Here is a 27,520-nt window from a genome sequence, read left to right on the forward strand (position 1 = left end):
GGTGTCTCAGTGCAGCCTCCGGGAGAAGGAAATGGCAACCCACTCCAGTATTCTTGCCTGGAGAATCCCAGAGATGGAGGAGCCTGGTGGGCTGCCATCTATGGGGTCACACAGAGTCGGACATGACTGACGTGACTTAGCAGCAGCAGTGTAGCCTCCAAATCTGCTATTGCTTCTGCCTCTTGAATGTCTGCTCTCCTCCTCTCTGCTTCAGAGATGGGAGTCCACCCCTTCCTTCTCTCTTCTTCTCTTTCTTCCCTTTTACCAACACACATGGAGAACTTGTTATGTGCATTGCTGAGCACTTGCTACTTTAGAGGATGCAAAGAGGGGTAACAAGTTGTCTCCAGTGCACAGTGGAAATAACAGAAGTGGGAGTCAATAGATAAACCACTCCCTGCTTGCATTACTAGTCTTGCTTCCCTCCTGTGCTCCCTACAGTCTGTTCTATATGGGCATCCATTTCAAATGAAATGACCCTGCTCCAGTGCCTTCTCATCTCATCTCTTGGCACAGCCAAAGCCAAGGTCCTTCCAGGGGCCCTCAGAGTCCTCTCCTCATCACTGTCCTTTCCTGCTGCTCTCCTCCAGCTCAGTGCTCTGCAAGTGCTGACTTGAGGTTCTTTGGGATGCACCAGGCATGGCCCCACATGAGGTCTTTGGCATCCACTGAAGTCTTCATTTAAATGCTCTTCCTCCAGAGGTCTATCTGCAAGGCTCTCTCGCTCACCTCTCTGGGCCTTTGCCTGTATGTCTTTGCACAGAGACACCTTCTGTGAAGCCCCTATTTAACACGGCAACTCCTTCCCAAACTCCTGTATTTTTCCCTATCTTCTTTTTCATCTACGGCATTCATCACCATTTGATTTAGCCTTCACTTTACTACCCTTATCCCCAGGTCAAGGGTAGTTCCAAAGTCACCAAGGTGCTGGATAAGTAATTGAATAAATGCCTGGGTATGTGGGATGGTTCTCAGTCTTGCCAGAGAGGATCTGGATATAAATGGGGCCCAGGTAAAGGAGTGGTCAGTGTGTCAGGGGGAGCTTCATGAATGAGCTGGTGTAGGAAATAGGCCTCGAATACTGGAGAGGCCTTGAACCTCTTGAACCAGATGAGCTGGCAGGTGCTCCAGGTGGAGGGAACAGCAAGAGCAAAGACACAGAGGGGGCAAAAAAGAAGGCACAGACCTCTCTTTGGATCAGTAAGGCCTCACGCTAATCTGTCTTTTATTCTGTGTTCCCTCCGTGTTTGGGCCATCATTCCCTCGTCCTCCCATTCTTTCTTGTATGGTGAAAGCGAAAGTGTCAGTCACTCAGTTGTGTCCTCTGTCCATGAGATCTTCCAGGCAAGAAGAGTGGGTAGCCATTTCCTTCTCCAGGGGACCTTCCTGACCTAGGAATTGAACCTGGGTCTCCTGCATTGCAGGGAAATTCTTTACAGTCTGAGCCACCAGGGAAGCCCTGTATGGGTATGGGCAACTGGATTTGTAACCCTTGTAGATCACAGGACTATACAAAGGGTATAATTTACAAAGCTAATAGTGAGTTAACTGATTGTTCCACTCAATGAAATGTGTTTACTGAGCTCTATAGCAGTAATTCAGGTTCAGGAATGCAGGTTTGGGGATGCAGAACAAGACAGATGGCCCTTCCCTGACCACCGGGGGCCCAGAGCCCAGAATGGAAGCTGACCATGTAAAGCAGTTGTCTGTGAGGGGAGAAGTGCAGGGAGCTATGGGAACACAGGCAGGGTGCTGCCACCACTGCAGGTCAGGGAAGGTCTCCAAGAGGACAGACATTTCATAGAGACCTCAAGGCAGGTCATGATCCATGCCAGAGATGGGTGAAGGAGGCCCAATCCATACAGAAATGCAGAGACATCCCTGTGTGTGTGCGTGCTAAGTCATTTCAGTCGTGTCCAACTCTTTGCGACCCCATGGACTGTAGCCTGCCAGACTCCTCTGTCCGTGGGATTTTACAGACGAAAATACTGGAGTGGCTTGCCATTTCCTCCTCCACGACACCAACCCAGGGATCAAACCTGCAGCATCTCTGTCTCTTATGTCTCCTACATTGGCAGGCAGGGTCTGTATCACTAGTGTCACCTGGGAAGCCCTGGGAAAGTGGCAAAAGGAGTCCCAAGTGAAGGCAGACTGCATCTGGCTTGTCATTTATTTGGGAAAATGTAAGTGGTCCTCCTATGGTCTAAGAAGACAGCATTCTCGAGTGGGAATAACAATAACTCGCTGCTGAACTTTGTGTTGTTGAGTCAGTGTTAATGCTCCATTGACAGAGCATTGGGGTGAAGAGCCCTGAGCTGTCAGCTTCCTAGACAATAGTCCAGCCTCAGCCTGGTTCTGATAGAACGGGTAGGAGTTCCTCCTGGCCATTTGCCCAGGGCTGACATTTGGAGATGAGAGGGTCTATCTATGTCTTTTGGGATGTGAAAGCTATCACAGGAGCTTCCCATTTTCACTCAGAGAACCCAGCATATTTTTTCTATGAAAGGAAAAGAACTGTGGCTGGGATATCTGAGGAGTCTGGACACATAGTAGCCCTCTGCCCTCCGTGTCCACAAAGAAGAACAGAGGAAAGCGTTCCACTATGAGGGCCACAGCTCACCTCACAAGGCCTGCTGCAGACTAAAAAGTCAGACCAGCGGGCACCTCATAAGTCAGTACTCTGTTCTGTGACTTTTCTATCTGCCCTGCCCCCCACTAAAGTCAGGGAATGTTAACCCTTTACAACTCTATGGTGGGATGTGAGGTTTTATTGTACATTAAGGTTTTCTGTCCCTGGAGGCAGGTGACACAAAGATTGCCCATGCATCTTAGGTGGCCAAGTTTGGGCCTGAAACTCTATCAAGTGTTACAAATCTGTGGTATATGTTCCAAGGTTGAACTTGTTTTACATAGAATTTCCACACAGTGTGACAAATAGCCTGGATTAATACCCAGTTCATTCTCATTTATCAGGATTAGCACTTCATGCAAAATAAAGTCTGTCCCTGACAGAGCAATTTCGGTTCCACCAAGAAACTTTGAGCAAATTTTGGATTTTACTACCAAAGCATTTTTTTTTTTTCAGAGTTGGCCCCAAGTTCTAATCCAACTGAGTACGGCCAAGGCTATCCAAGACCTAGTAAAGCATTGTGTGAGGAAAAGTTCAGAATCTTCTGGGATCCCCTCCAGACCCCAATGCTAGTCCATTTCTGGAACACAATTACCTTTGCTGCAACAGGATGAGGCATTTCAATTGGCTGGAAGACGTGAGTCCCAATGGCTACGCTGAGGGCCCTGTAGACCCCTTCTGTACTGTCTGGATGGCAAGCAAAATAAAGCAGCATCTGTGTGTAGTCAAGCTGGGGTGGAACCTTCTCGCAGTCAGCAAACAACCTAAAGAAAAACTGTCACACAAAAAAGAATTTCAGCCAGAGGGAAAATGCAAACCATTGGGTAGACAGTGGATGCACAGACAATGAAGAATCTCTCCAGGAGTTTTGGAATAAGGTCATTTTCTGAGGACTGAATTATTAAAACTAACATGTAATGAATGGTATTAACTGAAAAGTAAGCTAAAGATTAAAAAAAAAAGTAGGGCTCTAAAAATTCTGATGTTCTAATGAGGTGGGTGAACCTAGGGCCTATTAGACAGAATGAAGTAAATCAGAAAGAGGAAGACAAATATTCGTGTGTGTGTGTGTGTGTGTGTGTGTGTGTGTGTATGTATGTATATACAGGAGACACAAGAGAGGAAGGTTTGATCCCTGGGTCAGGAAGATCCCCTGGAGTGGGAGATGGCAACCCACTCCACTATTCTTGCCTGGAGAATCCCATGGATAGATGAGCCCGGTGAGCTACAGTCCATGGGTTTGAAGAGACAGACAAGAGGCATGTGCTGATTAAAGTGGTGCACATTAGGTAGAAAAAGAGAGCAAGGACCCTTCTGTCCATCCTCAACTCCATCCTGACACACTGGCCCTGACTTCCAATCATGAAGCTTCTGGTACATCCCTCTCTGTGGGAAGTGGGAGAAGGGAGGGCACAATGCCCAGAGCCACTGGGACTCCAGCCATTAGCCTCCTTGTTTCAGCCACTTGACTCTGAACTCCCTAATCTGTTGATGCAATGTGACTCCTTCCAGTGAGGACTCTCACAGAGGAAGAGTGTGCTCATCACTGAATACCAGCTTTTTTAGCAAGTCTCTCCCTCATCCTGAATGACTGAGCTTCTAGTCAGTTCTAGAAGCATTGTCTCATGCATTTGACAGCAGAGTTGGTGCCTGGGGATCTAATATCATCCTCTGGGGCCCGGCAAAGCCCAGGCCAAACCCTGGGACACACAGGCCACACTTAAATACCTAGGGACTTCTGTTCTGGGAGGCAGCTGGCTCTTCTCAAACATGTGTGCTTAGTAACCTTTTAAAAATGTAGACTCTAATTAAGTAGATGGTTCTGGATGTTTGTGGGAGACCCCCATTCGATTCCTGGGTGGGGAAGATACCCTGGAGAAAGGATAGGCTACCTACTCCAGTATTCTTGGGCTTCCCTTGTGGCTCAGCTGGGAAAGAATCTGCCTGTAATGTGGGAGACCTGGGTTTGATCCCTGGGCTGGGAAGATCCCTTGGAGAAGGGAAATGCTACCCACTCCAGTATTCTGGGTCACAAAGAGTCGGACACAATTGAGCGACTTTCACATTTTCTTTCTTTCTTTTCTGGATGTTTAGTAGATGGCCTAAGTTTCTTTATGTTTAGCCAACTCCTAGGTGATTCCAAAACTGCTGGTTCTGACTTACACTTTGAGAAGCAAGTATCTAGATCTAGAGAGAGCATGTCATTCTTAAAAAAAATTTTTTTTAATTGGAGTATAATTACTTTACAACTTTGTGTTGTTTCTTCTGTTCAACAATGTGAGTCAGCTGTATGCCCTCTCTCTTGAGCCTCCCTCCGACCCCTCCATCCCACTCCTCTAGGTCATCACAGAGCACCAAGCTGAGCTCCCTATACTACACAGTAGCTTCCCACTAGCTATCTGTTGTACACATCATGTCATTCTTTATTACTAGCAATCCTTACAACTATTAGCAAATTCAATTATACATCCATGATGAATTGGTAAAATAAATTCCTGATATTTGACAAATCTAATCCAAATTTAAATAAAAATAACTTTAATAGGAAAACACTGAAGTCTAAAGCATAGCACAAACTAAACTTCATAGCATAAACTAAAGTTATGCTATGAAGCAGAAAAGAATTTTTGAGGTCAATGGGCTCTGCAAGCTCAATCATTCAGTTCTATCTTAATCATAAGTTTACTGAGTATTTGCTGTAAGCAGGCACAGACAGAGCCAGGCTCAGATGGTCAGGCAGCCTTATATTTTTCAAGAGTCATGATCCAGCTTTTGGGTTCCTTCAGGACGTTGTATTTATTTCCTCTTCCCACTTGTCATTGGAAGTCCTCAGGGATTTCCAGCAGGACATGGGGTAGAAGGGTGTTGACACTGATAGATAACCATGGCATTGTCCTTTCATGCTTATCTTCCATTTCTTTCATAAGAATTCTTGACCTTTAGTATTATTTCCACTGAAATGCTCTTGAAAATGCTATGTAGGTGCAACACATTATTTCTATTAACAAAGAGGCTGAATATGATATATTGAAGGAAGATGTGAAAAAATAAAGTGAACTGATATGTGAACTCCTTCTCTAACTACAAAGGCTTGATTTTAAATCAGTGGATGAAACATGTAAAAAAGGTAAGGCCTGCTATATTCTTAAGATCATTTACAATGTTTTTATGGGAAGAATTCTAAGAAGGCTTTGAAGTTTTCTGTCCCTTGGAGTATCCTCTTGAATAAATATCTTGTATAACCCCTTCCCCTTGAGTGTGAGGGATCTTAAATGTGATGAGAAAGTCATTCCCAGGAGTGAAGGCAAAGAGATTCTGCAGACAATTAAGGTACTTAATCAGTGGGTTTTGAGTTAATCAAAAGAGATCCCAAACTTGGGTCCTGATTTAATCATGTGAGGTGTTTTTTAAAAAGGACTCTTTTTAAGGAAGGTCTTAAGGAAGAGATTAGAGATTTGAAGCCAGTGAGATGCTCTCCTGCTGGTGAAGAAGCAAATCTCACACTGTAAAAAGGCCATGTGGCAGGGAATGATAGGCAGCCTCTCGGAGCTGCAGTTCTCAGTCCTACAGGATAATTCTGCCAGCAGCCAGTCCTGGAACCAATCAACCCTGTGTTTTGATGGTAGAACTACCAAGGCTTCCTAAAGGATTGGCTGTGAGAGTTTGAAAAGAAAAAAAGGAAAAGAACTGGGGATGACTCTAGGGTTCTGGCCTGACCAATAGAAAGGTCAGAATGTCCATTGACCAAGAGGGAGAGGGCTCTGGGTGAGGGCAGGGCAGTAGGGTGGGGAGATGGGGGGTCAGGACTCAGACTCGGATGCAGTAAGTTTGAAATGTCTACTAGAACATCCACGTGGAGAGGTCCAATAAGCAGCTCTGTTTAGGAGTCTCATGTTTGGGAGATAGGTTGGGGGTTGAAATAGACTCTTGGGATTTGTTAGCAAATAGATAGTATTTCAAAACACAAGCCTGGCTTCAACAAATGGTAACAGTCCAAGGTCCACTGTAGGGGAAAATGGAAGACTACTTCAGTATTTCTGAACCCCATGAACAGTAGGAAAAGGCAAAAGAAATGACACCAGAAAATGAAACCAGCCCCTGCACCAGGTCGGTAGGTGTCCAACATGCTCCTGGGGAAGAGAGGAGAAATAGCTTCAGAAAGAATGAAGAGGCTGCACCAAAGTGGAAATGACGCCCAGTTATGGATGTTTTGGGTGGTGAAAAAAAGTGATGCTGTAAACTATGATATTGCATAGGAAACTGGAATGTTAAGTCAATTGTAAATTCCAAGGTAAACTGGAAGTGGTCAAACAGAGATGGCAAGAGTGAACATCGACATTTTAGGAGTCAGTGAACTAAAATGGATGGGAATGAATGAATTTAATTCAGATGATCATTATATCTACTACTGTAGGCAAGAATCCCTTAGAAGAAATGGAGCTGCACTCATAATCAACAAAAGAGTCCCTAATGCAGTACCTGGGTGCAATCTCAAAAATGACAGAATGCCAATTATACAGAGTGAAGTAAGCCAGAAAGAAAAACACCAATACAGTATACTAACACATATATATGGAATTTCGGAAGATGGCAATGATGACCCTGTATGCAAGACAGGGAAAGAGACACAGATGTGTATAATGGACTTTTGGACTCAGAGGGAGAGGGAGAGGGAGAGGGTGGGATGATTTGGGAGAATGACATTCTAACATGTATACTATCATGTGAATTGAATCGCCAGTCTATGTCTGACGCAGGATGCAACATGCTTGGGGCTGGTGCATGGGGATGACCCAGAAAGATGTTCTGGGGAGGGAGGTGGGAGGGGGGTTCATGTTTGGGAATGCATGTAAGAATTAAAGATTTTAAAATTTAAAAAATAAAAAACTAAAAATTTAAAAAAAAAAATAAAATGCAAAATAACAAGTATTGGAGAGACTAAAAAAAAAAAAAAAGAAAGTTCATTAAATTAAAAAAAAAGATTAAGAGAAAGAAATAGAGGAAGGGATGAAGAGCAACAGAAATAGGTATTAATGATAAAAATATGTACGTATATCTAAATAAACTTTAAATATACAAAAAAAAAAAATGACAGAATGATCTCAGTTCATTTCCAAGGCAAACCATTCAACATCACAGTAATCCAAGTCTATGCCCTAGTCACTGATGCTGAAGAAGCTGAAGTTAACTGGATTCTATGAAGACCTACAAGACCTTCTAGAACTAACATTTTAAAAAAATGTCTTTTTCATCAGAGGGGATTGGAATACAAAAATAGAAAGTCAAGAGATATTTGGAGTAACAGGTAAGTTTGGCCTTGGAGTACAAAATGAAGTAGGCCAAAGGCTAACAGAGTTTTGCCAAAAGAATGCACTGGTCATAGCAAACACCCTCTTTCAACAACTCAGGAGACAGCTCTACACATGGACATCATCCGATGTCCAAAAACAGATTGATTACATTCTTTGTAGCCGAAGATGGAGAAGTTGTATACAGTCAGCAAAAACAAGACCTAGAGCTCACTGTGGTGAGCCATCAGCTTCAGTGAGATCATTAGCTTCTCATGATGGAAGACGTGGAGAAGAGATTATGACCAAAAAATGTGTGACTTTGAGTAGATGAATTAAATTGCCTTTTCTCAGGATATCCCTGTAGATCTGTTAAAACACTTGGTATTGTGTGGCCAGCTAGGGAGCCAGGACGCGGCTGAGCCTCATCAGTTATAGGGAAGTGCGCTGTCACTGTCGGGAGGCAAGGATGTGACTGCTACACAGACCTGCCTCAAGGATCCTTTCTCGGATGTAAAGAGACCTCTTCCCCAGTGCCTGGGACTCATCCGAACTCATTAACAGTGATAATGACCTATCTCCAGGAGCCCTGTCAGTCCTGGATCATAGAGAATACAGATGACAAAGCAGGAGAGCTGGGTGTGGCCCTAGACTGTAGGCCAAGCCCTCTTCTTAAGCCCTCTTAAGAGGATGCAGAGGGCTTGGCAGGTGAAAGAACCTACAGTTCAAGGTCCTACAGTGATTCCTGGCAGAACTGGAACACAGCCCAGGGATCCTGACCCTTAAAATTCCTCTTTATGGTGTTTTCCCCCAATTTGGTCTTTACTATTCTAATAATGGCCAAAAAGTAAACTTATTATTTTGTTTTATGTTTTCCCTTTGTGCAACTTCTTTGGGATGTTAACCATTAAGCGTTGTTTCACCATGTAGGGTTAGCGTGGTTAGCTTCTGTTTAGTTGACACTTACGTAAGTCTTACTGTGTGCTGATCACTGTTCTGAAAGGACCACACATATGAACTCATGCTGAACAACAACCCCAGCAGCAAAGGATGAAAATAAAACCACGGCACAGAGAGGTTAGGTAACTCCATCAAGACCTCACAGCTTGTCAGCCATGGCATCTGTGCTTTTAGTCCTAGTTGAAGGGTGTTGAGATTTATGTAATGTTGAGCATCCAGTCTGTGGGACAGAGAGGCATGGAAAATTCCACTCCCTTCTGTCCTCTGGACACTACACACACACTCTCATACATATCTGTCAGCCATCCTTTGCCCCATTATTGTTCGGCTGCTAAGTCATGTCCGATTCTTTGCGACCGCATGGACTGCAGCATGCCAGGCTTCCCTGTCCTTCACCAAGTTTGCTCAGACTCACTCTCTATTGAGTAAGTGATGCTCTTTAACCATCTCATCCTCTTTGCCCCTTTTTCCTCCTGCCCACAATCGTTCCCAGCATCAGGGTCTTTTCCAGCGAATCTGCTCCATAGAGCACATCTTTTTCAGACTTTGTGGTCCTGCCTCTACCCTCCCCCGCACACTTTGTTCCAGCAGTTTGGGTAGCAGCAGATGTGAGCCATACTCCTCCTTGGCACCCAGAGGCCTCTCTGGCTTCCCTGCCTTGCAGTCCTCAGGGCTGACCAGCATAGGCTGTATCCTACTTTCAGCAGCTCTGTGAGCAACTGAAAGGCTCTGCTGTGATGGACATTTCTAACAACTTCTCACAGAAAAGGAAAGTGCTTTGTACTTGACATCCTATTCAGACTACTGGCCTCTTCCCACAGAATGAAGAACCTATTTATATATAGATATGCTTTCCAAAGCTTTACAGGAGAATTGAACTAAGTCCTCAGGTTATAAAACAATCAACAACAACCAAAACAAAAAGCTGCCCCACAACTGCCAGCCTCATGTTTTGAACTTTTTTGGTAACTCCCTGACCCTTTCCTTTCACCTGCTCTCCTGCTAGCATCTAGCAGAGATGCTTGAAATATGCATCCAATGGAAGAAAATTGCTCACTTTCACGTTACAACAAGTCATGTTCAATTTTGCATTGCAATTTTACACTAATGGCTGGCTGAATTGATTAATCAATACACATAGCTTGCTGTCATGTCTAAACCTACCATTCAATGTTTCTCATATCTTATCGAACTTGATTGTGTTGGATATAGTTTCATATTTTTAACATTTATATTGAAGTCAGAATAGTTTTCAGATTTTAAGATCTTATATACTATTGTGGCCTCAGGTATAGAAGTTAATGATAGAAGTTAACGGCCAAAGTGTTCGTTTAGGCTTTACCATAACATGATATGAAAAGCCCAAATGAATTTTTTGGCCAATCCAATAATGATGATGATATTTTTGATGATAATAATAATCTGGTGGGTATGCAAACTCTTGGAATGTTACATGAGTTAGTCAAAATCAAAGAGAAATGAACAAATGCATATATTAGTAAAAGGCAGTTCTTATCCAAAGCTTTTACAATTGTAAGGACCTTTAGTGAAGAATATGCTCAATAACAGCTGATTTGCTAGATGAGAAAAGTGAAGCCCAGAGAGCTTAAGGATATTGTCCAAGATCACATGGGAGTTAACAGGAGGACTGTTTAAGATTTTGATCCCTGCCTCCTCCTCCCCAGACTCCTCTGTACTGCTGCCTTGGACTCAGTTGCTCGGTCTTGTTTGACTCTTTGTGACCCCATGGACTGTAGCCCACCAGGCTCCTCTGTCCATGGAATTTTCCAGTCAAGAATACTGGAGTGGGTTGGGCATTTCCTTCTACAGGGGATCTTCCCGACCCAGGGATTGAACCTGAGTCTCTTGTGTCTCCTGCATTGGCAGGCAGATTCTTAATCACTAGTACCATGTGGGTGAATATTAAACTCTGCACTTTGGGAATACATTAAAGAAACAGGGGGTGGGGATGGAGTCTAAGACTAATTACACAATTGATCAATGTTACCGTGATATGGTGCCACATACACTTTTTTTAAAAAACCTCAGTAATTACCTCTATAAGATGCTCCTGCCTATTGAATGGCAGGGGTTCAAGAGGATTTTCTGGAATTTTGATATCTTCATCTCCTGTAAACCACAGGCCAGCCTACACAAAAAAACAAAAATAAGAATCATTAAAGTTATGCTGAGATGTAATTGCTGCCCTCAGAGCCACAGAGGTTGAATTGATCTTTGCAAGATGTCTAGAGCAGAGGTCCACAAAGTAAGCTGCAGAAGCCATGCGGGTGCTGAAGCAAATTCTAGAAATTCCATTCACATGTATGAGATCTCATTCTTTTGTAATAATTGTTTTAAATTGATAATGTATAGAATGCATTAGTGCAGTAGTACACATGAATGACTTGTTAATGAAAACCCACAGACCAGGGCGCCAGGTACACTACGACTATGCTGTAACTGTTGGAGTGTGCAATGAAGCTTGGAGGTCCTCACCCTGGATGTGGATTGCACAGCAATATCATGGCTCAGACAATAAAGAATTAACCTGCAATGCAGGAGATCTGGGTTCTTTCCCTGGGTGAGGAAGATCCCCTGGAGGAGGGCATGGCAACCCACTCCAGTATTCTTGCCTGGAGAATCCTATGAACCGAGGAGCCCGGCAAGCTACAGTCCATGGGGTTGCAAAGAGCTGGACATGACTGAGGGACTAAGCACACTCTGCTGGTGTCTGTGTCCTCCATCACATTGCACGTGTCCTGTCCGTGTTTATATATGTCTTGGAGCCTAGTGTCCTGCTGGGGCATGTTGTTGGTGTTGGAAATCTTGGCTGAGTGAGTGACTCACTGACTCAAGAGCTCAAGGATCGATTTTGAAAAGACAGCACTTGTCGTCAGCCCATGTCTGACACTAATTACCAAACCCCTTGATTGCCATCTGGGGATGCCTTGCCCCTCTCCCCCTTTCCCCCACCCCACTGCTCCCATGCTGGTGTAGAGCCCTATTGCCTCCATCATGAGCTGTTCCAGCAGCCTTCGAGCTGTCTTCATTTCCAGTCTCCCTCTTGTTTGTTTCAACTCAGACCATTTGACCATATCAATTTTCCCTAAACTTGACTCTTGTCATGTCAGCCTCTACTCAGAACCATTTCCTTTTCTTGCTGTTTTGCTCACATCATTCCTCCTCCAGGTGATTACGTGTCCACCAATGTCAACCTGCTTATCTCTCCAGATCCAGCTTAAATTACACCGCCTCAGAGAGGTCCTCTCATCTTTGTTCTCTCCTCTAAACTCCAGTTTGACTTGTTTGTATCACACATTTGGGCATTCAGTACATTTTGGGCTGCCTCATTCATATTTGCTATTAAACAGGTATTAATTTGCTATTAAACAGGTATTAATTCCTTGGGTTCAAAGAATGTGTCTTGCCAAGCTTCCATATGGCAAGTACTTCCTTTTGTTCCTAGGTCTTGCTCCCTTGCTGTCTTCCACACTGACAACGAACTATTGGCAGGTCTAACTTGATTCTGGCCTATGCTCTGGGCCTTCTTTCCTTCCGAGAATTACCTGTGCTGGGAGAGAAAGCTGGAGTGGCACTGGGTAGCTTATTATGAGGATGCAGCCTCCAGAGGTGGAGACTGAGTTTTCATTTAGAACAGAGGAGTGCTGGGTGGGAGATTCTGGCCATGCATAAGCGTGTGAGGGAGAAGATCCAGGAGAAGTGAGGGTCCAGCATGGGCTCAAGTTTTGAATATAAGTGCTTGGCTTTGCCCAGTGACTAAACTGTTGACAGTAAGTATCACTCCATGGGGGCTTCCCTGGTGGCTTAGATGGTAAAGGAACTGCCTGTAATGTGGGAGACCTGAGTTCAATCCCTGGGTCAGGAAGATCCCCTGGAGAAGGGCATGGCAACCCACTTCAGTATTCTTGCTTGGAGAATTCCATGGACAGAGGAGCCTGGCGGGTTACAGTCCATGGGGTCAAAAAGAGTCAGACATGACTGAGTAACTAACACTTTCACCTTCACTTCACTACTCCATGGAGAATAGAGAGATAGGAGCACAGTTAACATTCATGCTTTGGGACATGATGGAGTGACAAAGCTCAGAATTACCCCTCCTGCCTAAAAAAATAAGAAAAATGACATATATATATATATATATATGTGTATATATATATATACACACACACATATATACATACATGTAACACAATTATTTCAGACATTGGACAACAGGCAACAAAGGATGGTGATTCCTGCAATAAGGAGAACAATGAGGAGCCCAACTATGGTTCAGGCTACAGAGCCAGGGGCGGCATCTAAATCGAATTGGGATGTCCTGCTGGGCTGAGAAGATAGACTTGGATTTGAGGGAAGGGTAGCTTCACTGGTAGCTCAGTTGGTAAAGAAGCTGCCTGCAGTGTAGGAGACCCGGGTTCCATCCCTAGGTTGGGAAGATCCCCTGGAGAAGGAAATGGCAACTCACTCCAGTATTCTTGCCTCTGTTCCTATGGACAGAGGAACCTGGTGCGCTACAGTCCATGGGGACACAAGAGTCAGACACGATTTAGCAACTGCCACCAAACGACTGCCACCATCATGACCATTGGGCTTCTCTGGTGTCTCAGACAGTAAAGAATCTGCCTGCAATGCAAGAGACCTGGGATCAATTCCTGGGTTGGGAAGACCCCTGGGAGAAGGGAATGGCAACCCACTCCAGCATTATTGCCTGGAGAATTCCATGGACAGAGTACTGCAGGCTGCAGTCCATGGGGTTGCAGAGTCGGAGATGACTGAGCCACTGACAACACTAACCACGATGATGACTATTAATAGAATTTCCAGGGCAAAACACTAGAGGTGCAGAAAGAGAAGGTGAGCCCTAGAGATGTGCAGAAAGATCTTCCAAGTCTCGGCTGAGAGCTGACTTGTGCAGATGTGTATGGAAAAATACCAGAAATGGGAGAAAGAATCACAGGGAGGGAGTAAGCTTAACAATTCCTAAAACTTACATAGGGCTGGGACTATATTACCACCAGGGAGAATGTGACCACCAGGCAGGGAAGGACTTTCTGATGCACAAAGTATTGGGTAGTGTCCCTAGGAGGATATTGCCTGAGTAGTGGGGCCAGAATGTTGTTATTTAGCGGTTCAGTCGTGTCTGACTCTTTTGCGACCCCATGGACTATATAGCCTGCCAGGCTCCTCTGTTGATGGGATTCTCCAGGCAAGAATACTGGAGTGAGTAGCCATATTATATCCTCCAGGGGATCTTCCCAACCCAGGGATCAAACCTGTGTCTCCTACATTGGCAGGCAGATTCTTTATCGCTGAGCCACCTGGGAAATCAGGGCCCAATTAGCCCTACGATAAAAGGCTGTTTTAGACCCACCCTTACCAGTCTTAATGTAACTTCGAAAGGTTAAAACTGATTGCACATAACATTATTGCATGCCCAATAATATTTAAAGGCATATAAAATTGGGCACTTAGCCATATAAAATTTGTAACATGTGGCATTCTATACAAAGGCATTCAAAAAAGCCAGAAAATATAACCCACAGTCAGAAGAAACATCAATCAATAGGAACAAACACAGCAATACATAGATAATAGAATGAACAGACAAGGATGTTCATTTAACTCTTCTAAATAAATTTCATTTGTTCAAGGAGATAGAGGGGAAAAATGCATATGATGAAGAGAGAAATGAAGGATATGAGAAAGATCCAACTTAAACTTCAAGAAATAAAAACACACTGGATTGTATTAATCACAGATTTGGTGCTACAAAGGAAACGATCAGTGAATGGGAAAAATGGAGCAGTAGAAATGAATACAAAATAGAATCAGAGAGAAAAAAATTGAAAAAAAAAAAATGAAACCAGGATCAGCAACTTTGGGACACATGTGATTGGATTTTGAAAATGGTAGTGGGGGAGTATGAAGAAAAAAAAAACTTCTGAAAAATTTCCGAATTTGACAAAAACTACAAACCCACAGATTCAAGAAGCTCAGTGAACCCCAAGCAAAACAAATGTGAAGAAAACCACACTGAGGGACACACTAATCAAACTGCTGAAAACCAGCAATAAAGAGGAAATGTTAAAAGAAGGATTCATTTTCATCCCCAATTTCTCTACTGTCAATTCCATATCCAGTTGTTTTAACACATAGGAATTTCCCCTGAGTCTTAAAACCAAGAATACATTCAGTCACATGAAAAAATATAATAGATGTATTTTAAAAATTAGGAAGCTGTTTCAAAGCATTTCACACAACAGGAGTGCCACAGAAGAAAGAACTTAGAGAAACTTGTACTTTTTAAAGAGTCGCCCAAGAAAATTTTGCTATGTGAAATGGTACACGTGAACTTTAGGGTTGGGTTTAAATTGATCAAGCAGGGTTCAGTCAACCACATCCTGCCCCGCTGGATAATCAGGGGCTTTCTCCTTGAAATGTGGAAATGTCCCTTTGTACTCTCTTGATAAAATATGGCCAAGGAATTTGAGGTTTACTTTTCCTTAAGAGAATAAGTGCTGTGCTGTTTGGATCGTAGAACACCTGACTCATTAAGCCTGTGATAACATGCATCCTCACTGACAGAAGGTGAGTCGAGAGAGTTCACCATCAAAGAATTCAGCGTGAGTGTGACTAGACACCCACACATGACAAAGGCCAGCATGTCACAGCTGCCTGAGGGCTGGGAGCAGAGGCAAGGCACTTTCACGCTCGCGTGGCTCAGCCCAGGTACACAGTCAGAGCCGCTTCACAAGCCCTGTGTCTTATTCCATTTTAGAAGCTGGGGAAGTCAACACATTCTCAAGTGGCAGTTGTGGTGAACGTGCAATTAGTCAAGAAAAGAAAAAACAAAAACAAAATTAAAAGCGGAGTAAAGAGCCTCTTTACCTGCCCTCACCCACACAGAACTTCATTTCAGCAATGCAATTGTACTATTTGTCTATTCTAAGGTGACATTTTCCACAAATCATAACATATTGCTGAAGGAGCTGTTTTGATATTCCCATAAAAGAACTCTGTGTGTGGTGTGATCTGGCAAGTGCTGGGAATACGTAAGTCATGTGAAGTCAAGTAGGGCTCTCCAGTGGCTCCCTTGTCATGGGCTTTCTGAGGAGTGGGCACTGGGTGGGCGAGGGGACAGGGAAGAGCTCAGAAATCAACTGCTCCCCAAACCCAGGTGGTGTTCTGATATGTATATTTGAGTTTCTGTTTCATGCAGCAGTCAACTTTCTCTAAGAAATTCACACCTTTGGTGAAGGAGCTTTCTGGTTTTGCTCAGCGCTTGCTGGTACAAATTACCAACACTTTATGTTCATCTCATGTTTGTGCAAAAAGATGTTTAACTGGATATCCTGTGTTCACTGGCACATACTGCAAAGAGTGAAGGTTGTTACTTTCATGACTGCACACTTGTTAAAATCTTAAGCCAACAAGTGTTGCTCTGCTGTTTGTGTTATTACACAAAATCATCTTTAGAGGTTGTAAGTCCAGGTCCAGGACAGTGAAAGAATTCACAAATTGCTTGGGAAGTAAGTCGGCCCAGTCAGTTATGTGTCTTTCTTCATCGGCCTTGAAGAGCCTCTTCAGTGTGTCAGTGCTGTTTCCTCTGGCTCAGCTGCCTGAGTGTGGGAATGTCAGGGTTGTCTATGAGCACGTTATCCATTAATTGAGGAAGAAAAGAGAAGCAGCAAGAGATGTGATCTTTCAATGGTGAAATACACGGGAGATACCGGCGCTGAGAGATTATCACCTGATTCAAAATCAGCACCTTATGAACCTTTCGTGTCTACCAGCTTTGTGAAGTGGTGGGCACTAAGATAAATTTCTTTGCTGTTGTTCAGTTGCTCAGCCGTGTCTGACTCTTTTGCAATCCCATGAACTGTAACCCGCTAGGCTCCTCCATCCATGGGATTTCCAGGCAAGAATACTGGAGTGGGTTGCCATTTCCTTCTCCCAGGGATCTTCCTGATTCAGGGATTGAACCCCGTGTCTCCTGCATTGGTAGGCAGATTCTTTGCCACTTTAGGGAAGCCTTGAATTCCATTAGCAGACACAAACTAAGTCACTTACACCCTTCTTAGTTATGGTGTTTCATTCTAACTCACTCTCTTCTTACTCAAACTTCTCAAAAGATGAATCGACTGTCTTATCTTCACTTCCTAAAGAACAACTTATTCCATCAGTCTTCTGCAATCTAGATTCTGTACTCTCTTCAAATTGTTCTGGCGAGGGTCACAGTTACATCCTATGTGCAAATCCATTGGCCAGGTACCATGTTACTGGATTACCCATCACTTTACACACTTCCCTCGGGTGATCTCATCCATTCATAACTTCAACATTTGCCTACATGATAGTGACTGGCTTCTGCATCTGCCATATCAGATGGGACATTTCTGCCTGCATTTCCCACAGACATTTCAAAGTCAGCTTGTCAAAAACCATCTCATCATTCAGCATGCTCATGATCAAAGGGGAAAAAAAGCAAATGTGTCCTTTCCCTGTCTGTGTTTACTGTAACTGTTGTTGCGACTTGCAAAATATTGGGTATTGGGCATTGGGCTGATTAAAATCTCTGCAGGTGAGTCTGATAAAAAGCCAAGGTTAAGAACTTGGGAGGAGGACAATGATGTTTGCTGTGATTTCTTTAAGAGCCCTTAGCTCTGCAAGCAGTTTGGACTTTTTCAGGCCCTCCTTTTCCCAGGGGGTGAAGTGGGGGTAGGTGGGAGCAGACTTCTGCCTAGGACCTGGGCAGTACCTGTGCTGCCTCTGGGAGCCTAAACATGGGCCATGAGACCTGGCATGGTGAGATCAGGGAGTAATACACTTCTTAGGTCAAAAGTACTCTGATAGGATTAGTGCCACCAGGGGCCGGGAGTGACCTGCTTATACTGTTCATAAGTGACGGTGCCCAGCTGCTCTGCATCCAGGGCCTTGAACCTCTGCAGGGTCTCCAGAAGCTCCTCCTCCAGGGGGATGGGCCAAGGCAGCGCTACGACTAACAAGAATTTCCGCCAGTCCACGGACTCCGAGTTTGTTACCAACAAAGATGCTAATTCCTGCAACTAGAAGAAAACAGGAAATGCCATTGGGATATTTGTATGATTCTCTTGTGACATTCCACCTGCTTGCATTTCATAGTGAGAGGTTCTGGCAAAGGAAGCAAAATTTTTAGCTTGGTTAATACAGTCAGAGCTGACTTGTTCCCTCAGATTCTACCAAGCAATCCATGCCAGACAGAACCTAGAGAGTGTTTCCATTTTTGCTTCCTTGACATTTGTGGGTTTTGCTTACTGTTATACAAGGAATTGGATTTCCCAGGTGGCACTAGTGGTAAAGAAACCGCCTGCCAATGCAGGAGATGCAAGAGATGTGGGTCTGATCCCTGAGTTGGGAAGAACCCTGGAGGAGGGCATGGCAACTCACTCCAGCATTCTTGCCTGGAGAATCCCATGGACAGAGGAGCCTCGCAGGCTGCAGTTCATTGGGTCACAAAGAGTCAGACACGATTGAAGTGACTTAGCACACACACATGCACACAAGGAATTAACGTTTGTGACCACAGTACACTTTGTACCTTTCCAACAGAGGAGGAATAAAGATGATATGAATGTGGGAGGGCTCGACAGCTTGTAGGGAAATATTCTTTAACCATCTTGTTTTCTTAAGGAGCAGAATATGATTAAAGCAAGCCTAAATCATCTACTGTTACTCCTTAGGATCACTCCATCTGGTAATAATAGGTACAAACTCATTGGCTGACCCTCACAGTCTCCGTAAGGTTTCACTGACTGTGAACATCATCACTTGTTTTCAAATACTGTGTATGAACATACTACGTGTCTTAACTTGAAGTTCTTTCATTTGTTTATTTATCGGCTGCCTACAATGCAGGAGACCTGGGTTTGATTCCTGGATTGAGAAGATCCCCTGGAGAAGGCAATGGCAACCCACTCCAGTACTCTTGCCTGGAAAATCTCATGGACAGAGAAGCCTGGTAGGCTACAATCCATGGGGTCACAAAGAGTTGGACACAACTGAGTGACTTCAGTTTCTGCTAAATGTCAGATACTGTGAATGGACTGGTTATTTTAAAACTATTGACTTATCAATCAAAGAAGAGAATTCTCAAGGCTTGAAACCCAAACAAAATTGAAGCTTACTTCCGGTTGAGTGAGGTTCATCCAACTAGTAGGAAAGTTGTTTGTTCCAAGGTTCAGAGTTACCAAATCCAGCAGAATGTCAGCAAATGCTTTATTTCCTATTATACCTACAATACAAGGATAAATATTTTTTGGTGTTATATGATCTGTTTATTTTGCTAAAAATGGAATAAATAATGAATATTTGTATAATCATTTTATTTAAAACTTCAACCTATAGAGAAACATTAGACATTTTGAAAATACAAAAATATTAATCAATTTCCTGATTCTCTTTCATGGTTGTTTCTCATCTAAGTCAACATGTCTTTTTTGGCTTAGTAATAACTCATTCCAGACTGGGTAAAATACTGAGACTTTATATTTTGGTTTGGAGTCTTCTTTGACCTTTTATTCAGAATAGGTTGATTGAATTAAAAATAGTTCATTATTCTTATTATTATTTATATTATTAAAATGAATACTATTGTTTACAGTAATATTCCTGTTATTCAGTAGGGCACTAGAGTACAACATTTTGGCAAATATGGGATAAAGATGTTTCAAACACATGCATATCACCACTGTGATCAAAATAACACATTTATCCTCATTTTGCTTTTTTTAGATCAGAATATATTTGTTTGGGTTAAATTTAGGGATATTTGAATCACTAAATTACTGGGTTGGAAGTGCTGATTTAGTTATCTAATTGGCTCAAACATTCTGATATATTTTATAAAAGGTCACTTTGAAATTTTTGAAGGCTTTTGCTCTTAAACATGAATCTACTTTACTATATTTGTTTAGTCTGTTGCTTATTTCAAATTGCATGCACATGCATTAAAAAAGAAGTAGGAAAGCAAAAATAAGTGTATCTGCTTAAAATATGTCTAACTCCCATAGCAGAGGTACCTTCTAGAGCCAGGAGACACTCCCACATGTATTCAGGTAACTGTCAGGTCCAGAGAATACAGCTATTTTTCTTTGTTTAGGAATAAAAAGAGTGAAATAGGCATAGAGTCTCACATTTTTCTTCCTATATCTAAGTTTTTAGCATTTCTCAAGTCCAACATGAACTTTATTAATAATTTCCTCTAACCTTGGGAAAAATGTAGTAATCATTAAAAAATGTCAATGGTTCAAATAAAATACACAAGGTTTAGATCTGGAAGGTAATTTTCTGTGTAGCAAGAGCAGAATATTTCTTTCTTTGATATGACTGGCCATTCAGCAGGTTGTTCAGAAACAAATTCTCTATCCTTTTTGACCAAACCTGAATATCCAATTTTAAAGAAATGAGAATAACTTCCCCAGGTACTGGAATTTTTGGTAAAATGAGCTTTGTATGATACTACATTGGTTTTCAGGTAAGTTAGAAATAAATCATTCATCTTCCTTAAAATGAAACCACAAATAAACTCAACTGAAACCATGAAGAGGCTCAAAGTATTTAAAATTTCTGGTAGATTTGTGAAATAGTTCCACTGTCTCTAATACCTATGGCACAAGCAAAGTGTTCTAAGAAAATACTTTCAGTTCACATCAGGATTATTTATCTGGGGACTTTAGTGTGAAATGCAAAAACTATTTTGGTCTTCGGCCTTGTTTCTTAAATGGCCAAGGCATATAATAATGTGACTTTCACATATAATGCAGTAATGGAAATAGATAAGCTTACAAATTTTGTTTACAGATTAAAAAACCAATTGGCCCTAAGTTATTTATCTAATGCAGCCATCCATTATAATAATCCCGGAAAAACAGTTTATTGTAAGCCAGGCCTAAAGGCACTCTTGGTCATAATTATAGTCCGGTTACCCTTAGCAATAATGCTCAGAAAGATGACATCAAGATAGTATCATTGCTTAGAAGTATACACTTCACTCAAAGAGTGTGAAAGAATGTGTGACTATAAAACTAGATTTAGAAGGTTATAGGAAAACCAATCTTTAGATTTTTGCTTTGTATGTCTGGATGATGCCAAATGCCTTTTGTGTTTGATGTGAAGACTGGTGACTTAAATTTCAGGGTTTTGAAAACAGTTCTTTTTGCTAGGATCAATGATGAGGTCGATATTTATCACATTACTCGTCACTTTCACCAAGGCTTTCTGAGTTTGATGAGCAGTCTGAGTTAGGTCTTGTGTCCTCAGTTGAGGATGGTGTTCTCGTATTCCATAAATGAATGGCTTTCCTAGGGTCAAAGTTGTTAATGTCTGGAGAATTCAACTGAATTATCAGGAGATCCGTCATGTTGTCAGCCTTGACCTTGGCATGCGTTTGGGACCTGATGCGCTTCATCTGACTAAAGCCACGTCCTGCCTCAGCTGAACTTGCAGGCAGGCTCAGCACGAGGTCAATGAGTGTCAGGATGTTTGGATACTTGTGTAAATAAACAGAATTCACAAAATCCCAGGTCAGTTTGCGAATGTTCTGAAATCTAGGAGAAAAAAAATGAAAAATGTGAAAGATGGAGACTCCTAAGTTTTACCCCAATATTTATAAATCAGCTAGGTTACTTATGCTTACCTAGAGTAGATCTCCAATTTCAACATGCTCCATTCTGTGTCTACTTGGTCAATTTTCACCTTGGCTGCCTCTAATACTGGTTCATAATGTGCAATCAGGATGGCCACCTCTTTTTCTCCAAATTCTGCAATCGATATGCCAAAGAAAAGGTCACATATCTGACAGACACGTGTACAGGCGATCAAAGAACAACAGAATCAGAGCCAGTGCTCCTGGGTTACCTTGATTTATTTTTGCCGGCCACAGTTTAAAGCTTCCAATCGTGGTTGCCTTCACCACATCTTGGTTGGCATCTCTGAAACAGCCTCGCAGCCTCTTGATAAGATGTGTTAAAATAATGTTTCTCACATCAGAAATGTTTCCCTTTCCTCCGAGGCAGTTACCATGAAAGTGTGTGACCGAATCCACCCCACGTTCTTTCGGCCCTGGTCTAGGAGGGGAAAAAAAATTGCCCCAAGAGACGATTACCTGTAAAAGCCTCTGGCAAATGGTTCCCAAGTAGCTGTCTGGTTTTGATAGACTCTCAGATCACCCCGGACTCCTCACCTTGTCTGATAAATTTGGAGAATTTCCAGTGTTGACTCTAAGGTGGCAAATACATCAGCAATTGAGGAATTTCTGTTCTGATTGACGTGGGACAGTATGCTAAGGACATTGATGACATCCACCAAGAAGTGGACAAATTTGACAATGTCTGCCTGGAGGAGAGACTCCAGGAGTTCTTCGGCTTTCTGATGACTGCTGTTGCTTCTGCTTTCTTCTGTCTGCAACACAGGTTGGGAATAAAATAGTGGTTTATCTTTCTCAAAATTATCTCAAATTGCTCAATAAAAGTATTTTTTTTTAAATTCTGAAAATCTGAAATAGTACCATATTTCAAAATTACTTACTGACTGCAGCTGCTGGACAATTGCTGGATATCCCTTGAGAAAGTTCTGGAGGGCAGCCTGCAATCCCTGAAGCCACCTCCGGCCTCTGATTTGAGAGGGCATCGCAGGTTGAAGGTGGAGGCCCTTGAAAGCAGTCACCAGAGCACTCCTGTGAGCAGGAGAATCGTGATAGAAGCGGTACATGCTATGCAGAAGGTCTTTCACACGGCTGTAGAGGGGAACGCTCTGGAACACCGCCTGGTAAGACAGTTCGAGGTGATGGGCAAAGCAGTAAACAGGCAGCACACCTGGCTGGATTTCCCTTAAAAGCAGGGCCACTGCGCTGCCGTTTTCTCCCTCTGAACCTGGAGCTCCATCGCTTCCGAAACCCACCAGTTTCTTTGCCCAGTCTTGGTTCGACAGTCGAAGTTGAAGATTTCTCTCCAGAGTTTTCTCGATGGCACGTTTTATCGCCCAGGGCTCCTTCTTCTCCACGGTCTGTACCCCGACGATTTGGCAGTGCACTTTCCCTGCGCGGGCAAACTGCACATATACGAGTTCAGCTTTCTCAGCTGAACTGTCTGCAATCCCATCACTGAGGACGGAGAAGAACTGACTTTTTTCTAACTTCTCTCTTAGAGTTCTCCGTTCCACTTCAGCAATAAAGTAGGTAAAAGTTCTGGCCGATTTACTGGTTCTGAACACCGGGCCGATATCAACTCCCTTCATATCGTCCAGCGAACACATCCAGAGGAAGTCTTTGAGGGGACGTCCGGTCTTGGCGATGGCGTGGCAGGACCGGAACAGGTTCTCCACCCTGCCGAGGGTCACCTTGCTCATGGTCCTCACCGTCAGCTCCGTGGTAGCTCTGCTCCCTGGAGAACCACTTGTGGCTTCCATGAGGGACGCCTTGGCGTGAGCCTCGCTCAGATGATGCGCGTTGAGAAATTCAGTCCTGAAGTTATCCGTGCCATAAAAAAAACTGACCTGATTTCCCTTTGATGTCACTCCATGTTTACGACACAGGCCGCAGAACATAAGATTTAGTATCTCATCATATACAAGCCAAGGGTATTTTTTAAGCCAAATTTTCAAAAATTGATTGTTCCTCTTTGGGAGGTAATGGTCAAGCTTCCAAGGCCTTTTCTGCTTCTTGGTGAATCCACTCACATTGTCTGGAGGATCCCTGCCTTTAAAATAACTCCATGTTGTTATTTTAAGTAATTTCTGATGCCTACTGGCAATTTTAATGCCCATCCCCCACTCTGAACTTAATATTTCTAGAACAATCCTAGGGAGGGCTTACCCCTTACTAGGCATTTTGGGAGTGCTCCAAGGGCTTTATATCATTTACTTGTCATCACCCAGTATCCCTATTTTATATAGTTAAGAAAGTGGGTCAGTTACTAGTACTGATAGCCAGTTTGTGGATTAAAAAACCTAAGGCACAGAAAGGGTAATTAACTTGTCCAGGGTCACAGTGGCCATCCACGGTGGAGTTGGGGTTAGCTAGCAGGTGGTCTTACCTAGCCCCCCACTGTTGCACACTTCATATTACAGGTTCCTCCTGTGGGCAAAGGGTGCTATGGTCTCCTTCTCCCTAAAACTGTTTCTCCAGGCAGGAGAGGGGCATGGTCTTTTGCTGTTAATTGCCTTCTCTGGGTGAAAACACAGGAATCACAGGACAGGTAGGGCCTTGCCTCTGCAGGGTTTGCTTTGGACACCTCTCCCCTCCCGCCTCAGCCCTGCCTTCTCTGGCATTGGTTGGTTGCTACAAATAGGGGGTCCTAGTGGGAAGCTCTTGTAGAGCACAGGGAGCCCAGCTCAGTGCTCTGTGATGACCTGGAGGAGGGTTCAGTGAAGGGAGGGTGGGTGTGGAAGGGAAGCTCAAGAGGGAGGGGATATGTGTATACTTATAGCTGATTCACCTTATTGTACAGCAGAAACCAACACAACACTGTAAAACTATTATCTTCCAATTAAAAAAACAATTTGAACATTTACTGATACTAAAAGAAGTTATATAGTTTAGATTCTACATTTAGATCTATAAAAAAAGGGGGAGGGCATCCTTCCTAGATTATTTTGCAAAGGAGCTGTGCCTCATCTTTTTCCTTTCCCTTAAGGTCTAATTTCTGACACTCATTTATCTGCCAGAGAGAGGAATATGTATTTATCTGGACAGAAGGACAAAATAATTAAAATCACACAAAACTGCTAAAATACGTTTCTTCCTAAAGGCAGAGAGCCTAGACCAACATCTCTCTCTCCTCCTACAACTTCTGTGAAACTCCTGGTCATGAGATTACATTGTCCTATTTCACAGCAAAATGAAACCTGGAACATGTGCTTGTGTGACTTGATACTAAAATGACTCATGTTGACACACACACTGAGTGTTTGCTTCAATTTAAGGCTTTAGGGTCCCAGGCTTTCCCTCCTCAACAGACAGAACCACCCTTCTTCTGTGCTTTGTCACATGCCAGATGACTGCTGAGCACTAGGGAGATGTTCAAGAAAACAAATCTCCTTTCCTAATTGATCTTTTGGATCTCATGTCTCTTAACATCTTTAAATTGAAAACCTTTGCACTCGTATCAGTCTGCTTTTGCCTCTTACTTTATTGGCCTCTAATTTATATTTTGCCTTTTAACCAATCCTTTTGCAGTTGTTGTTGTTAAAACAAATCCTTATTTATTTATAGATCCTAAATTTTCCTGTTTTCATTTAAACCTAGTCTGCTTATAGCTGGGACCCACTGCCTCCACTATCTTTCGTGCAGGTTGGCTAACTTTCAAGCTTCCCACACTAGACCCTCAGCTCCATGCTGGCTGCCTGCTCTATACACGTGAGAGCTGGTGAATACATGAACAGCTGCATGAAAAAAGCAGACTCTGGTTGTTGAATGAAAAGACTTTAACTTTCACTACTAATTTAGCTAGTTTTTATATCTTTAGCTTGCTGGCCAGATTTTCCATAAATTCTATCTTGAATTCTAAGCACACACTTTATCACTGGCCTCATGTAATTCTCTGGCTTCATGAGACTACATTCCCCCTGAAGAGACACCTGGAACTGTGCCCACAGACTATTCTACCAGGTCTAAAGGCTTCTAGATTTACTACTGCATTTCTGTGATGTGACTTGAGCAAGTGGAAGGAGTTTCCAGGCTGAGAGAAACACAGGGCTCCTGAATGCCACACTCCTTCTTGCCCTAATCTCCAGGACTTGCCACCTGCTTAGATATTCCTGTTAATAACATCAATCCTTTTACCTTTTCTAAGAAGCGTGAAAGTGTTAGTCGCTCAGTTGTCTCTGATTCTTTTGACCCCATGGACTGAAGCCCACTAGGCTCCTCTGTCCGTGGAATTCTTCAGGCAAGAATACTGGAGTGGGTAGCCATTTCCTTCTCCACTTTTCTAAGAAAATTTTCTGTATTTCTTGATTTGAGTAAATGTCAGACTGATTTATTTTCAGATCAAAATAGGGAGCTTATTTACCTGCAAAGTGTGGTGTCATAGTTCTAGAGTTTTCTCGAAGACACTAAGCCTGGGAAAACCCACACAACTGTCTAGTTACTCCTTCCAGGGCATCACCAGGTGCCCTTACTCTTGCCTCTAGGTTAGCTGAGGCTTTCTAGGGAGACAGTAGTGTCTGCTGTTCTCAGACACAGTCTTATCCTCCCTCCAATCCAATCTCCACATCCTTTGGCTCTAAATGTTTTTGATAATTCTCTCCATTGTGGCCTTTGGGGGCAGCCTGAGGCTTCACGTGGGCTTCCCAGGTGGTGCAGTGGTAAAAAAAATCCGCCTGCCAGTACAGGAAATGAGGGTTGGGAAGATCCCCTGGAGGATAAAATGGCAATCCACTCCAGTATTCTTGCCTGGGAAATCCCTGGTGGGCTATGGCCCATGTGATTGCAAAGAGCCAGACACGCCTGAATGACTGATCACACAATCTTAAGATTTCACAGCTTGACCACAAGCTCTTTGTGGCCCTCATTTCCTGGCTGGTCTGTTGCCCATTCCCTAAATAGGTCATGCAACTTCAAAATCTCAGTGTTAATTCCATTTTCTCCTGTTCCTAGAAGACTCTGCTCCTGCTTCTCTTCCTGGAAGCTTCTGTCCAGAAGTTTCCCATGGACTACACCCTTTGCTGACCCACACAGGAGCAACAACTACTTCCTCCTTGGATTCTTGTAAAAACCACGGAGCTGGGTGATATAGCTCGGCCACTACAGCCTAAACTTCCTGAATTTGTGCCCCATCTCTGAGACCAATCATTGACTCCCAGGGTCTCCAAGAGGGTGTTGAGAGGGACACTTGTCATTTTTTAGAACAAAGTTGCAGGCCTTGAAAAACTAAGCACTGCGTCTCTTGAAGAAGGAGTTGAGGGTACAGAATTTGCTGAATAGTGTTTTCTCTGGATAGCCTCTGAGCAAAAATCAAAATAACTATGAACCGAATCTCTATAAGATATTACATCGAGTACTGATGAGCTTACAAAGAAAAGGAGTCCTTATGGCTTAAGTGGGGACATTGGAACATTGTTAAAGTGTTCTAGCTTCAACAGACTCCAAATTGCTTGCTTTGGAGAAAGACTCTCTTTCTGATATGCTTGGCACTTGATGTTTGGACAGGATGTAACTACCCAGAGCTTACTCGGTACATAGCTGAAAGTTTTTGGTTTGGAGGCTTACAGTCCCCAGGGAGCTGCATACCTCATGGTTCAGTTCCACTTGGTGTTGTGAATTTTCTTTTTTTTTTTTCTTCTGGAATCATTCTAAGATAACCCTGTGTTCCTATGTGTTCTGTCAATTAGTCGTGTCTGATTCTGTGACCCAATGGACTGTAGCCTGCCAGGCTCCTCTGTCCATGAGATTCTCCAGGCAAGAAATCTGGAGTGGGTTGCCATACCCTTCTCCAGGGGATCTGGGGAGTTGAACCTGCATCTCCTGTGTCTCTTGCATTGCATATGTATTCTTTACCCGGTGAACCACCAGGAAAGCTCTGCAGCTACCTCTTAGGGCATGTGCACCTTCAGGATACCGGAGCTCACATTTTGCATAATAACAAGCAGA

The 27,520-nt window shown here is 43.2% G+C and overlaps 1 protein-coding gene across 7 annotated transcripts in view; it reads right to left on the reverse strand.

The window, feature by feature from the left end:
• SPEF2 (sperm flagellar 2) overlaps positions 1-27,520 on the reverse strand; it is a 203,552-nt gene that overhangs the window by 17,613 nt on the left and 158,419 nt on the right. For 4 of the 7 annotated variants that reach the window (XM_069555865.1, XM_069555869.1, XM_069555867.1 and 1 more), the window contains 5 exons: positions 22,462-23,630; positions 22,118-22,335; positions 21,793-22,001; positions 21,572-21,695; positions 20,468-21,482 (listed from right to left, as the gene is read on the reverse strand). In XM_069555865.1, coding sequence (XP_069411966.1) covers positions 21,128-21,482; positions 21,572-21,695; positions 21,793-22,001; positions 22,118-22,335; positions 22,462-23,630 — 2,075 coding nt within the window. In that variant the 3' untranslated portion in view covers positions 20,468-21,127. Of the gene's footprint in view, positions 1-3,224; positions 3,405-10,933; positions 11,027-17,780; positions 17,964-19,061; positions 19,169-20,467; positions 21,483-21,571; positions 21,696-21,792; positions 22,002-22,117; positions 22,336-22,461; positions 23,631-27,520 lie in introns of those variants that run through there. The other 3 variants (XR_011249554.1, XM_069555868.1, XM_069555870.1) reach the window with 1 other exon arrangement.

This window comes from Ovis canadensis, chromosome 16, assembly GCF_042477335.2.
Source record: "Ovis canadensis isolate MfBH-ARS-UI-01 breed Bighorn chromosome 16, ARS-UI_OviCan_v2, whole genome shotgun sequence".
Taxonomy (NCBI): domain Eukaryota; kingdom Metazoa; phylum Chordata; class Mammalia; order Artiodactyla; family Bovidae; genus Ovis; species Ovis canadensis.